This window comes from Cyprinodon tularosa, unplaced genomic scaffold (assembly GCF_016077235.1).
Source record: "Cyprinodon tularosa strain WSP-4 unplaced genomic scaffold, ASM1607723v1 ctg1039, whole genome shotgun sequence".
Taxonomy (NCBI): domain Eukaryota; kingdom Metazoa; phylum Chordata; class Actinopteri; order Cyprinodontiformes; family Cyprinodontidae; genus Cyprinodon; species Cyprinodon tularosa.
This window is the reverse complement of record NW_024037826.1, coordinates 138891-153148: the sequence shown is the minus strand read 5'-3', so window position 1 is coordinate 153148 and position 14258 is coordinate 138891. Positions and strand designations below refer to the sequence as shown.

The window sequence follows — 14258 nt, the reverse complement described above, 5'->3', positions numbered from 1 at the left end:
ACGTATGCGTCACCGACGCAGTTTTATGACGCTGCAAGGCATTCAGCGGTAACTTCGTCAGTGTGCGATGTTTACTATTTTGTTCCTTAGTTAACTTGTCTTAATAGCAGACTTTTCAGGGGCATTTCTTGCTACAGCTGGGATGAAGGTAGGCTGCTGTTTATCCCCGCCCCTCTTTAGCAGCATTAAGGCTGTTAGCTTAATTTAAACACGAATTAGTGGAGACATCACGCATTAATCTCAATTAATTTATCTTAACACATTATGAAATATGATAAAAAACCAAACCAAAATCATGTTAAGGTTTAAATGCTATGAGGAATCAAAACCTTTGAACTTATTAGCATTAGGTTAGCTGTCAGTAGTGATGGTGAGATGAAGCCTTATGAGGCATTGAACCGTTTGAATCCCCACAGTTCATGAAGCTTCATGTGAACATGTCACCTACTGGTGGAGTGCAGAACTGCAGTTAGTAATAAAATGATGTTTTTTCTTTTTGCATTTTTTTTGTTGCTTTTCCCATTTAAGTTCCTTTGAAATTGTTAATGATTGGTGTGTGTATTTTTTGTGTCAAATGCCTTAGAAGAGAATTTTTTCATTTTAGGCACACAGTTTTTCTGCCATTTTGGTGAAATAAGATCAAGCAGACAGTGAAAGTGCTTGTGCAAATTGGGCAATGATGAGCAAATTAAAAGGTGTTAATAATTTTTATTCAAACATAATAGTTTTTCCTCAGTTTTTGGTTTTAATTTTCTAAACCAGTCCATCTATTTTGGCACTGTTTTTACTGAATTTATAGAGGGCAAACCAATACAAATTATTCACATTAGCCAAAATACTTAAGTATAATTGCAACTTTCAAAAGTCTAAGGTGGGTCTTGAACCATCAACGTCAGGAGTGAAAGTCTTACTTACAGCTGGCATCACCAACATTGATTCAACAGAAAGCAATACTACTTAACACTAAAGTTAAAACTGTATCCAGCAGCTTGCTCAGATTTTGATCATTACATTGTTTAACTAAAATGGTTTTAACCAACTAGATTGATTGATTGTTTTTCAATCAATCAATTCTTAGAATCTATCCATCCTGCTGACAGCAACTCTCCTACAAACTCTCACATCTTGACTGAATCCTGAAGCTGTTTAAATGCCTGTCAAAGTTATTGCACTTTCTGAACCACTTGCTAAAGCGGTCATGCGGTATCACGGTAGCGAGGCTTCAGACGTCATCAATTTTGGCCCCTAAATGAATCACGCCTCGGAGAAACAACCCCTCCACTACTCGACACACGCCTCGAAGCCTCGGCTCATCTCATAACATAACTAGCTCCTTTCTTTATTAACTATAGTAACCCTAAAGCCAATAAACAATTGAAAATTAGCTGGATTTAATAAAAATGCAAAGAGGAACAGAGTTGAAGTAAATGAAATTACATATTGTCCATGATTAAACTTCCCACCTACCCTTTTACAGAGGTGCCCTCCCAGTGATGCCTCCAGCCATGTCTCAGATCAATGATCCAAAGATCGCCTTCGCCTATCTGCGGCCAGCCTGTGTCCTGCTCACCAAGGAGCCCACGCTGGCCAACGTGGAAACACTTAAGGAGCAGTTAGAACATGTCGATGAAGCTTCACTGCAGCAGCTCCAAGAGTACGTCCTCTTCCCCCTCCGCTTTGTCCTCAAAGTCCCCGGGCAGAAAAAGGAAAAGCTGGTCCAGGCTGTGGCTGAAGCAGTGAGCCATGTCCTGGAGAGGACTTGTGTCCAAAGCTGGGACACCCTCCATGACCTCTTCTCAGAGCTCTGCCTCTGCCTGTCCTCCCCCACAGACCCGGGGAAACCTGCAGAAACATCAGAGGAGCTGAAGTTAGCTGTTCTAAGGTGCTTGGATGCTCTGCTCCACTCTGCGTATGGCGACATAGTCTTCAGACTCTATGAGCCCATGATGCTTCCTGGGCTGGGCGCTGCTGTATCACTGCTGCTGGCTTTAGGAGAAAAGGACAAATCCAGAGATATACAGGCCGCGGCCTTGAAGTGCCTCCAGTCTTTGGTTCTGCACTGTAACTGCTCTCAGGAGCATGTTGTCCCGTCATCGGATGAGCGACGCTGTGTGGGTGGCACCATGGCTTCCTTCCTACCGGGGATCACTGTGGCTGTAGCAAGGATCATCAGCGGAGATCTGAGGCAAGGTCATGCAGTGACAGTCAAGGCCATGAAGGTAAAAAAAAAATAAAAAATTCAAATGAATTTCATGGTTGATTTATTAAAAACAAATGCTGTAATTATCTAACCACTGTCCATGCTTTTGGTATCAGTTAATTCAAACACGTCCTAATTTAAATGTTTTTTCACTTGATAATTGAAATAGGTTGACATGTTAGCAGTGTCTGTCGGTTTATAAAGGAGCACAAGCTAAAGTTAGGGCCCCTAAAACGTTGCATTATGCCACATTACACATACCTGGATTCTCTTTATAAAAATCAACTAAAAATGTGTCATAAATGTAAGATGGAAGAAAAAATTATACAGTTTTTTGATACTAATTTTATCTAAAATTGGTTCTGCTGAAATGATTCATCAGATTAATCGGATTTTTTTGCTATTGAAATAATCATCAATATATATCTATATATCGATTTAAACTGTGACCTAAAGTGTTATGACACCAAAAGAATAACCTACTTACAGCATCAAAGGATACAACTCTACAAATATAAACCTTAAAAATAGTAAAACATATAAAAATAATTTCATTAAAGATACATTTTTCTTATATTAAGTAAAAGAAATACATGTATATATGCAAATTATTTTATGTTTTGCCATTTGCTATTTAATTAAAATGCACAGTAAAGTTTAAAAAAAAAGAAATGAATGAAAAAAATGTACAAAAACTATTGTTTAGAATAACAGATTTATCAAAAACAATAATAAATCAATCAGTTAGTATCCTGTCAGTATGTTATTGATGTTTTTGCTATTTCCATTTAAAATTCTTTTATTTATGTTGATTATAATAGAAAAACAACAACAAAAAAACAATATTCTAAGATATAACGATATAACAGGGCGCTGATCCCTTAATCATTCGAAAAAGAAAAACCGTCTAAATATCACAATCCATCTTTGTTTCTCTCTGTGCTACTTTGTGTTTGTCTGCCACAGTTTAAATCACAAGTAAATACATGAAACTTGACAAAATGTGAACAAGTTCAGGGGCCTGTTTCAATAAGGAAGTTCAACCAACTCTGAGTTAAAACTTCAACTCTGAGTTGACTTATCCTGAGATTGGAAACTCTGAGTTTTGGGTTTCAGAACAGCTGAAATGAGTTAGTTCAATCAACTCTAAATTGACTGACTCTGAGTTAAGCGCGTGCACCACAACTATAAAAAGCCATTATCAATGGAGCACAGATATTACGAGTCACCATGGCAACAGCGTCAGACAAAAAAAGGTGTGCATATTTCTCACCAGCAGAACTGGATGTGCTTATGCAAGCATATGCAGAAGTTGAACATGTATTTTTTAAAAAAAGCAACACGGCTGCAGCGGCGAAGGAGAGAGAGTTAGCTTGGGTGAAAATAGCTGCTCGAGTCAATGCGTAAGTTTACATTTTAATTACTTTTATACAGTGTTGGGTGTAATGAATTAAGTTACTTAAGTCATATAAATACTGTCATTAAATTAAAGACTATAAAACAATAGTGGATTTAATATCAAATTTTAAAAGGTATATTTTGATTTGAACTTTCTCCCTCTAGTTACACACTTTGGTCAATTTAAGATTAATTCATGCAATTGAATATTGTTTATTTGAAAGCATTAGAAGTGCAGTTTCTTGTCTCTCCTTGTATTGTTCAAGTGGTTGAGGTTGATTTGGGATTTAGAAAGTAATTAATAAGTAAGTAAAACAAAGTTTTCATGGATAGGTGCAATCCTGCAGGCATCAAAAGAACATGGCAGCAGCTGAAAATGAAATATAAAAACATACTTCAAGCAGGTAAGCCTTGAGCACATCATGGGAGTAGAGTAGCTACCTGGCTTTACAAACAGGATCATCCATAAAAGGACATGCCATTTCATTCCCTTTGATGCGCTCTACGTGACTGAAATGTGTGCAATGAATACTGTATGTCCCCAAAGAATCAATGAGGTGTTTAAACACCACTTCCTCTTTAAAAAAGGGGAGGAGACCAAAATAAACTCTGGATTTTCTGCAGAAAACCTGCTCCTGACCAGGTTAGGTTCACAGAGTAAATTGCCATGGTAACTGACTCTGAGTATAAGTTACCTCTCTTTCAGAAACGGGCTTGACTTACTCTGCTTTCTCAGGTTTAACTTACCTCCCTTTCTGAAACAGAAAACCCAGAGTTTTCCTCATTTCAGGGTTAACAAACTCAGAGTTTTCACGTAACCTCCTTTCTGAAACAGGCCCCTGGAGCGTTGCATGGTTTTTACTCCTTAGAAATCAAATTGCTGGTATTTTTCAGGTTTGGTCCGGGTCAGTGGGGCTGGTCATGGAGGATTCCCATCTGCAGAGCACTGAGTCCGGTAAACCTCCTCCCCCAGACCTGGGTAGGATCACGCAGCTCATGGTCCAGAGGACGCCAGACTGGGTGAAGGGAACAGCAAGGAAGCTGTGTGTGCTGCTGAAGAAGATCATCTCCTGCACTTCAGCCCACGAGCACTGGAAGGTCAGGCTGGAAATGGTGGAGCTGGCCGACCATCTGCTGGCAGCGTGCGGCCAGTCGCTGAAAGAGTGTGTGGGGCCGCTCCTGGAAGCCCTGGTGGGAGCGATAAACGATAAAGAGCCCAGAGTCAGAGAGAGGTTTGTTTTCATGCTTTATTCTGTGAGGATGACGACTCAAACCTCAGACTGATGCTCCATTCTCCTTCTGTAGGTGTGAGGTTGCTCTTAGAGACGTTTCACAGAGGAATCAGAGCAGCACAGACAGTAAGAACTTGACTGATGTGTTGTCTGAGAACCTTCACTCATTAGCCACCTCCCTCCCTCGGCTGATGAGGACCTCTGACGACCAGAAGAAGCTGTTTGTCCTCAATGTGTTCCTTGGTTACCTGAAAGTCCTCGGGCCACTAGTCTCTGTGGTGCTAAACTCTGCTGCACACCTGGACAGGATCTCCAAAGCACTAATGCAGGTAATACATGAGGGCTGGGAAAGGAAAAAATAGCTTCTCTTGTATTTTTTGTATTCAAAAACATCTGGAAACATTTGCTGAGGACTGAGAAGATAAAAGCTTAACCTTTTGGAAGGTTTGCTTCTGGTTCCATTTGGAGATCTTTAGACTTCTATGCTTCATTCAGACCACATGCAGCAGAAGCAGCAAAAATGTGCGTGCTGCTTCATTTTTGATGCTCGTACAAGTTAAGTTCTGAGGCGAGGCTGAAGCACCTTTGCTGCTCTAGCTGCGCGGTGGAAAAATGGGTGTGATGCGGGTTGGGCGGAGCTATCCTATCCTTTCTTTGCCTGTAATAAGTGCAGCTATATTTTCTGTAATCAGTGGGTAAAAAGTAGTTTTAATGTTTTTAAGTGAAAAAGTCCACCTGAAAACTTCTTCTGTGCAGTCAGTTCATGAAGATAACCGTCCTGCCTTCAAATATGATTTCCTTGTCGGAGCGGCTCAGACCACCACATACCGGCAGTGCTCTGTCACTAGAAATCCACTTTAGCCTCTGGCCAGGTCGCCTCTTAGCGGTTTTCCGCTACTGTTAGGGGCAGCTGGAAGGCATTTTTTTATTTATGAATCCTAACTGCAGGCACCAGAATAATAAAATCAAACTTATATTAACGGCAGGTTTCGACATTTTAAGTTAATTTAGACGTAAAACCGTTTCAGAGGAGTGATCATAGCGATCTGCATCAGCAGTGCTTTGTCTCTCTCCCAGATCAGCTTCTCTGATTGGTTGATGTGGTGCTTCGAGCAGCAAAAGTTCAATTTTTGCAGGGCATCATTGCACGTCAGAAGCTCATAAGGTGCTGCTCCTGCTGCTCAAATTGCTCTGCAGGACCGACGTCGAGGTGCTAACGTCTCTATTAAACACTTAAAAAAACTCTGAAAATGGAATACGAAAGGTGGATTCTTGATTCTCGACGTCGGAGTACACAGAGTGAAGCGAAAAGACTACAACTGTGTAAACAGGCCCCATTTCCGTTTCCGGTGGCAGGGGAATATTGACTATTCCAACAGAACTCAATGGGATTTACAAAATGCTAAATAAAACACTACAGGAACGTTTTTTCTTTACGAAACTTTTTTTGGAACGTCATTGAACAGCGCTGACGACCCGGTGAGTAGCATATTTAAAAAAAAGAAAGTTTAAGGTTGTTTTAAGGACATTATCGGACATGCTCTATGGAAGCCATTCTAAAGCAGCCAGGGGGTGATTCTAAATGAGCCAAAAAGCAGAGACAGGACCAATTGTCAACATTTTGGTGTCGATCATTCGATTTCATCCTGGACACTACAGAAAATGGGCTTAAAGTGTTAAAAACCGAACTTCTCCTTTAATTGTCTACTGATGGTGGTCAGAGGGCCCGGTGGCGCCAGTGTACGGGAGCCGCGCCTCTGTCATTGAGCCCCAGGGTAGCCGTAGCTACAATGTAGCTTGTGAGTTTGAATGGGTGAATGAATGTAGTGTAAAGCGCTTTGGTCAAGTCTCCTCACTTGAAAAGGCACTATATAAGTACAGGCCATTTACCATTTACTATTAATTATTAAATAAAGGACTTAATCCTTCATAATCTGTTGTTGAATAGAAAAGAATCAAATGATCGATGGTTTTTCTGTGTATAACTATCAATAAAACAAATTGTAATGTGAGGTTGATTAAGGAGAATGAGGTGGTAGAAGTCCAATGATGTGACGGATTAAACTGGAGGAGACGTCTCTATCTACTGCTTCTGGCGGGAAGGATGAGGGAACAGGCATTTATCTCTCTGAGAGCCCTAGAAAGGGTTAAAGCTGTGCAAAAGACTCCCTGCTAATTCGTACCTGATGGAGGTGAATGATTTTATTCCCTCACATAGAACCAGGTTCATTTTCTTGGGTTTTTCACACAAGAAATGAAATGAGGGTTTTCCCCTTTGTTTGATATAAAAAATGTCGTTAGATGATTTTATAACATTGAGATGTAAAAAAAAAAAAAAAAAAAAAGAAGAAACCTGTAGGGGAAAAAATCAACTGAAATAATGTCTCCAGGTATCGGACTTTACAGGTGCTGGTCATAAAATTAGAATATCATGAAAAAGTAGATTGATTTCAGTAATTCCATTTAAAAAGTGAAACTTGTATATTATATTCATACATTACATACAAACTCATATATTTCAGATGTTTATTTTGTTTAATTTTGATGATTACAAATGACAACAAATGAAAATCTCAAATTCATCATATCAGAAAATTAGAATATTACTGAAGACCAATAAAAACAAAGGATTTATAGAAATGTTGGCCAACTGAAAAGTATGAACATGAAAAGTATGAGCATGTACAGCACTCAGTATTTAGTTGGGCCTCCTTTGGCCTGTATTACTGCAGCAATGCGGCGTGGCATGGAGTCGATCAGTCTGTGGCACTGCTCAGGTGTTATGATAGCCCAGGTTGCTCTAATAGTGGCTTTTAGCTCTTCTGAATTGTTGGGTCTGGTGTATTGCATCTTCTTCTTCACAATACCCCATAGATTTTCTATGGGGTTAAGGTCAGGAGAGTTTGCTGGCCAATTAAGAACAGGGATACCATGGTCCTTCAACCAGGTACTGGTAGCTTTGGCACTGTGTGCAGGTGCCAAGTCCTGTTGGAAAATGAAATCTGCATCTCCAAAAAGTTGGTCAGCTGCAGGAAGCATGAAGTGCTCTAAAACTTCCTGGTATGTGGCTGCGTAGACCTTGGACCTCAGAAAATACAATGGACCAACACCAGCAGATGACATGGCACCCCAAACCATCACTGACTGTGGAAACTTTACACTGGACTTCAAGCAACGTGGATGAAGTGCCTCTCTTCTTTTCCTCCAGACTCTGGGACCTTGATTTCCAAAGGAAATGCAAAATTTACTTTCATCAGAGAACATGACTTTGGACCACTCACCAGCAGTCCAGTCCTGTTTCTCTTTAGCCCAGGCAAGACGCTTCTGACGCTGTCTGTGGTTCAAGAGTGGCTTGACACAAGGAATGCGACAGCAGAAACCCATGTCTTTCATACGTCTGTGTGTGGTGGTTCTTGAAGCACTCACTCCAGCTGCAGTCCACTCTTTGTGAATCTCCCCCACATTTTTGAATGGGTTTTGTTTCACAATCCTCTCCAGGGTGCGGTTATCTCTCTTGCTTGTACACTTTTTTCGACCACATCTTTTCCTTCCCTTCGCCTCTCTATTAATGTGCTTGGACACTGAGCTCTGTGAACAGCCAGCCTCTTTAGCGATGACCTTTTGTGTCTTGCCCTCCTTGTGCAAGGTGTCGATGGTCGTCTTTTGGACAACTGTCAAGTCAGCAGTCTTCCCCATGATTGTGTAGCCTATAGAACTAGACTGAAAGACCATTTAAAGGCTTTTGCAGGTGGTTTGAGTTAATTAGCTGATTAGAGTGTGGCACCAGGGGCCATCAATTTTGAACCTTTTCACAATATTCTAATTTTCTGATATGATGAATTTGAGATTTTCATTTGTTGTCATTTGTAATCATCAAAATTAAACTAAATAAACATCTGAAATATATGAGTTTGTATGTAATGTATGAATATAATATACAAGTTTCACTTTTTAAATGGAATTACTGAAATCAATCTACTTTTTCATGATATTCTAATTTTATGACCAGCACCTGTACCTTTAAATTATGTTAATATAATTTATAACCATAATAGTGTTACACATTTTGGATTCATTACATACGTTCAGTTCTTCTTAGTAAATTTTTCTCTTTGTCAGTTTAATGGAGCATAGTATTGTCTCAGTGAAAAGTTGTTTTATGTCCCTAATTTAAAAGTGCGATTTATTTTTCAGCATTTTGTGCATTTCATTTATTGCATAAAACAAACCACTGTGAAAGAGGGTTGAAACTGTCTTTGCAGGTTCTGGAGCTGGATGTGATGGATGTTCATATCGTGGAGGAAAGGAGCTACACTGACCCCATAGAGAGCACCTCCGGCCCCCATGACTCCTCCACCGCTCACACTCAGAGGAAGCATTTCCTGTACTTCACAGATGAGAAGATCTTCTGCGTGCTCATGGAAATCTGCAGAACTTTAGGTAACCATCATAAGCATTGATGTCATCTATTTTTTCTTCTTTTTAAATGATGTATTTGAACTATGAAAATACTAACCTGACTCTGCCAGATGGATTTGCTCCGCATATCCATCTGGAAACCTTCAGTTGAAGTAATTTTGGGAAGGGGCGAAAATACTGGTTAGCTGATTGGCCGGTGTTGGTGATAGACGGGCCAAATAAACCAAATAAACCAATCAGATCAACGAAGCATATGACGGATTAACAGCCAGGCTACTCTTGCCGAAACTAGTCAGGAGAAGAGCAAAAACATCTTTTCCTCTGAGAAAAGCCTCCAGAGCAGTGTTTTGCTCTTCTTTCAGTGAAGAAATACTCTGTAATTCCGATAAAACTTGCTAGATAGCCACGCTAACGCTAGTTTCATCGGCTGAAGCCGCCATGTTCTTTAGACTGAACTGTCGCGCTTCTCGTTGCGTCACACCTCAACCCACCTCAAAGCCAACGCTGATTGGACGTTCGTTTGGTGAACGGCTCCAAATTTTTTTCAACGGAGAGTCTCCAGACTGACTAGCGAGCGAAATCTTGAAAGCTCGCGAGATCAGGATGGTCTCACGAGGCTATGAAAATACAGCTTTAAAGGACAAAACGGGAAGTACAAGTCCAGATCATTACTGATTTTTCCTAATCCACATTGGCTCAGAATTACACATGCAGGCTATTTTATGTAATAGTTTCCTTTTTATTTGTTTTTTTAATTTTGTATACCGTATTTTCTGCATTTTGTTTTTATTTTATTTTATTTGTTGTGCTTGCAGTTTAGCAAATTTTATTGTCTCATAATATTTTGGTTTTATAAATATGTATTTTTGTGTTTCTTGAGTGTACCATGTCTTTATAGCCTTTATTATCCTCATTTACTTTTTTTTTTGTTGGGCAATGTTATGTTTCACGTCTTTCTTATGTTTGTCCTCTAGCTGAAATAAGGTGTCAAAAGTAGAGTTGCGCTGATGCCATTTCTTTGCCCTGATACGATACCTGATACCTGGCTGGGCAATATTGGCTGAAAGCGATACCATCTGTTTGAAATTGATCTGTGTGTACATATATGAAGAACTGCATACTACTTGGATGTAGAATAATTGCCATCATGGCTTTGTCAAGCTGCTGCCTACCTTTGTGAAGCAGGAAAAAGACTAAAACAAAGTGAATCCAGTAGAACTTTTTATTGCCTAACTGGAATGGGTGACAATAGTTGAATAAACTTCTGGCTTTGAAAATCTACGGGTGCCCTGTCCGATACTGGTATCGCTATCGGTGCAACACTAGTCAAAAGTATTTATGTTTATTACATAAGTAGAATTATAAATCCTACTGTTTAAAAACACTTTTGTATAAGTATCAACTTAAGCTTTTTACTCAAGTAAAAGTTGAAAAGTAAGACTTTTTAAACTAAATGTATAAAAGTAAAACTAATGCAGGATGAATGTTAAGGACGAAGCTTTAAGCCTTATACTGGTATCTGCACTAACCTATTATATGACATTTTTTAGATACAGTTCTGGATGGTAACTTCCTTATACTTAATTTTCCTTCTATTATTATTAATGGCAACAGTGGCAAATGTAACTTTGCATCCCCACACACCAAAATAAATAGTTTATTCTTGTACCATTACAAAGAAATTAATTGTCTGGATAAAACAAATTAATTTATGTTTTTTTGTTTTGTTTTTTTTAGACACTAACAGGCGATCATGAATATGAGCTTAAATGAAACAAAACCAATGAGTCTATTTTTAAAATGTACGGAGCAGAAAAAAAGAGATCATTGCAAAAAATGTAAGGAGTAGAAGTCAAAAGTTGTCTAAAAAATAATTACTGTGGTAAAGTATAGATGGCCAAAATTACTACTTAAGTAAGTTAACAAAGTATTTGTACTTTGTTAATTGACACCTCTGCTAACTCACTCAATTTCTGTTTATTTTATTACTTTTTCCTGTCTTTCCTTCTTTTTTTTTGCACAATATGAGATGATATTCTTTTAATGTATTCCATACTAATTTTTATTTAAATTTCATTCTTTATCATCTCCCTTTCCATTTCCTAGGTTACTACGGCAACCTCTACCTTCTCACTGATCACCTCTTGGACCTGTATCGACAATCCTCAGCCTACAGAAAGCAGGCTGCCATGGTCCTAAATGAGATGGTCAGAGGCGCCGCTGGTATGGCGGTGCAGGCTCGCCATTTGGATGGCGGTGAATTCCAGGGTCACCCTGCTTCCAATGAAGACCTTAAAGCAGCAGTGGTGTCGATCATGGAGGAATACACCAGCCTAAACAACTGGCACCTGATAACCGTGAGCGAGGAGACGGACATAGACCGTCAGGATCAGCAGGTAAACAGTTGCATAGCTGAATATATATATATATATATATATATATATATATATATATATATATATATATATATATATATATATATATATCCTTTCATGTTAACATTGTGGTATATAGTGCGTAATCTAAAGAAAGAAACAAGTAAAATGTAGATAAACATGGTTTAATCATATTTTGCCAGACTGCTCTGAGCATGTCAGATAAAGACGTCAGAGAAGCAGTTTAACGAAGAAAATGTAAAAACTATCAAAATTGTCTGACAAAAGTCATACAAAGATGTGTATTAGCATTCTTTAGGGAGTTAACGATAGATATGTAAATATGTAATTTTAGTAGCGTAATTGCATTATGTATATCTGTTCGCGCATGTGCAGGACGGATCGTGCTTCCGGGACAGATGGGGTAGTGACAGGGCCGAACAGTGTTAGAACATGCATCGTGAGCTGATTGTGAGCTGTGAAATTTTAAAACATGTAGTTTCATCATACAGTTTGAACTGTAGCTGCATGCAACGATTGAATATATCGCTCAGTGTATGCCCGGCTTAAGCGTCACTGAATTATTTTCCTTAGATTTCTACCTATTTCCTGTATCTGTACAGTATGACACTCGCATAACCTGTCAAGTGGTTTTATTTTGGTATTCTTTATCAAGACTTGAGATGTTTCCAAAAAAAAAAAAAAAAAAAATCGTTTAAAACATGAATAATAAAGTTCTTGTATCTTTTCACTTTTCTCCTTCGTCCTAAAGGCATATTTCAATTCATTTATTCCTGCTTCTAAAACATTGCTGCATAGACTGATTGGCAGATAAGGGTTTATTACACAGCTCTTTTTCGCTGATTATGTGTTGCCAGTTAACCGGTTATTGTCTCTATTGAAACAACTTTACCAAGTGTTTAGAGTAATGCACTACAGAACTAAAACAGAAGTCATTTTTCTTGAAAACGGCATATTTTCCCTTGATTAAAGCAGGTAAGAAAGACAATTTTCCAATGGAATATGATGATATATGTTCGAAATAATAATAAAAAAAAAACAACCTGATTGTCTTATATTAAGTGTATTTTTATAAATAAGCCCAGAGTAGCAATGGGTTAGCGGGATTTTACAACAGCGGGGCACAACATGAATTTGATAGATTTAAGTCGCTTATTGCTTTTATAAAACGGTCACCTTCTTATTGCCTAGAAAATAAAGAAAACGGATTCCTAGAGATGATCTTGGTGCCGGAGTTTGTAATGGCTGTTTTTTCAAATGTGAGGCATCATGATGCAAGAAAATCAGACCTGTTCAAACGCTGCTCCTCCAACTACCCATCAAAGTTCACCACAAAGATAAAAGTTTAAAAAGCAGCATCCTTTCTAAAGCAAGGACTTCTACGACAACTGAGAACCATTTATTCTCCTTGTCAAATCAGATTAAGTGGGACGAATGATCATCTAGCAAACACAGCCGGCCTGCTGACATTAGCACAGGAATATTTTGTGCTGCGTTCTTTTTAATTTCTAATTGTGGATTATGATGCTGTATTCTAGAACAGCATTCTCAGCCAATCACATTTAAGAAAAGGAAACATTAGTTTTAAATATCTAATTATCTTCTTTTTAAGGCAAAACTAGTAATTCAATTCCATCCTGTTAAACTGCTCAAATAAAGGATAAATACACTAATTTTAAAGGCATTCAAATTATTTCTAGATCACTTTTTGCAGTGTTGAAAATTCCCCTACCTTTTTTGTGGCTGTGGGTCAGAGGCAGAACTAAAATGTGCAAACTCTGGCTGACAGTTTTCACCTGTGGGGGAACATTTCACACACAAACAGAAAACTGATGGGATGAAATGAAAGATGCACAATTTGGTGTTTTAGGCTTTTAAGAAAAACTCTTGAGGCAAACCCAAAAGTCTGACCTGAAAACCTTTGTCTGGGCTGGGCTTCCTGCCCTGTGAGTTTCTCATGCCTGTCTAAAGCAGTTTACAGCTCTACAGCCATTATTTCCCATTTTTTCAATAATTAAGCCTTTTGGCTTCATCACCTGTAACAAGAGAACAAAAATGAACAATAATTGGTTTGGTTTCTTTCTTATTTTTTTTTCTCTGGTTCTTTTTGTTTATAAATGTTATGTGTTAAATGTCTGTCTGTCCATTTCCCTTTAAATGACACCAGCTTTGTTAGAAAAATGTATTTCTGGACTGAACAGCAGAGCTGGTATATGAGATATGCTGATCACAAAGATGGCACATCTTTATATTCTGCTACTGAGAAAACCCTACTCAGTTTTCCAGCATCAAAGAAATCTGGAAATATTTAAAAATTTTCTTCAATTCAGTTTATATAGAGCCAATTCACAACACATATCATCTCAAGGCACTTTATAGTTCACCAGATCATACATTCAGATTGATTCAAAGTTTTCTATCTAAGGAACACCAGTTGATTGCATAGACTCATTGACTCGAAGGCAATCCCTCACACTAAGCATGTGCTTAGTGTGCTTAGCCCCCCCAAGAAAATAAAAGAAATGAGCCCAACTGGGGTTCAAGCAGACGGAAGCAGAGATACAAATGGTCCAGGAAACACACAGCCAGGCAGACGAGCTCCGAGCCAGCTCC

At 38.7% G+C, this 14258-nt stretch overlaps 1 protein-coding gene across 1 annotated transcript in view; it reads left to right on the top strand.

Annotated features, from left to right (window-relative positions):
- Positions 1–46: 46 nt before the first annotated feature.
- The window catches only part of tti1 (TELO2 interacting protein 1), a 34995-nt gene continuing 20783 nt past the window's right edge, over positions 47–14258 (top strand). The window contains exons 1-6 of the mRNA XM_038282062.1: positions 47–148; positions 1478–2219; positions 4493–4830; positions 4904–5159; positions 9093–9270; positions 11356–11645. Of these exons, the coding sequence (XP_038137990.1) occupies positions 1494–2219; positions 4493–4830; positions 4904–5159; positions 9093–9270; positions 11356–11645 (1788 nt within the window). The 5' untranslated portion in view covers positions 47–148; positions 1478–1493. The remainder of the gene's footprint in view (positions 149–1477; positions 2220–4492; positions 4831–4903; positions 5160–9092; positions 9271–11355; positions 11646–14258) is intronic.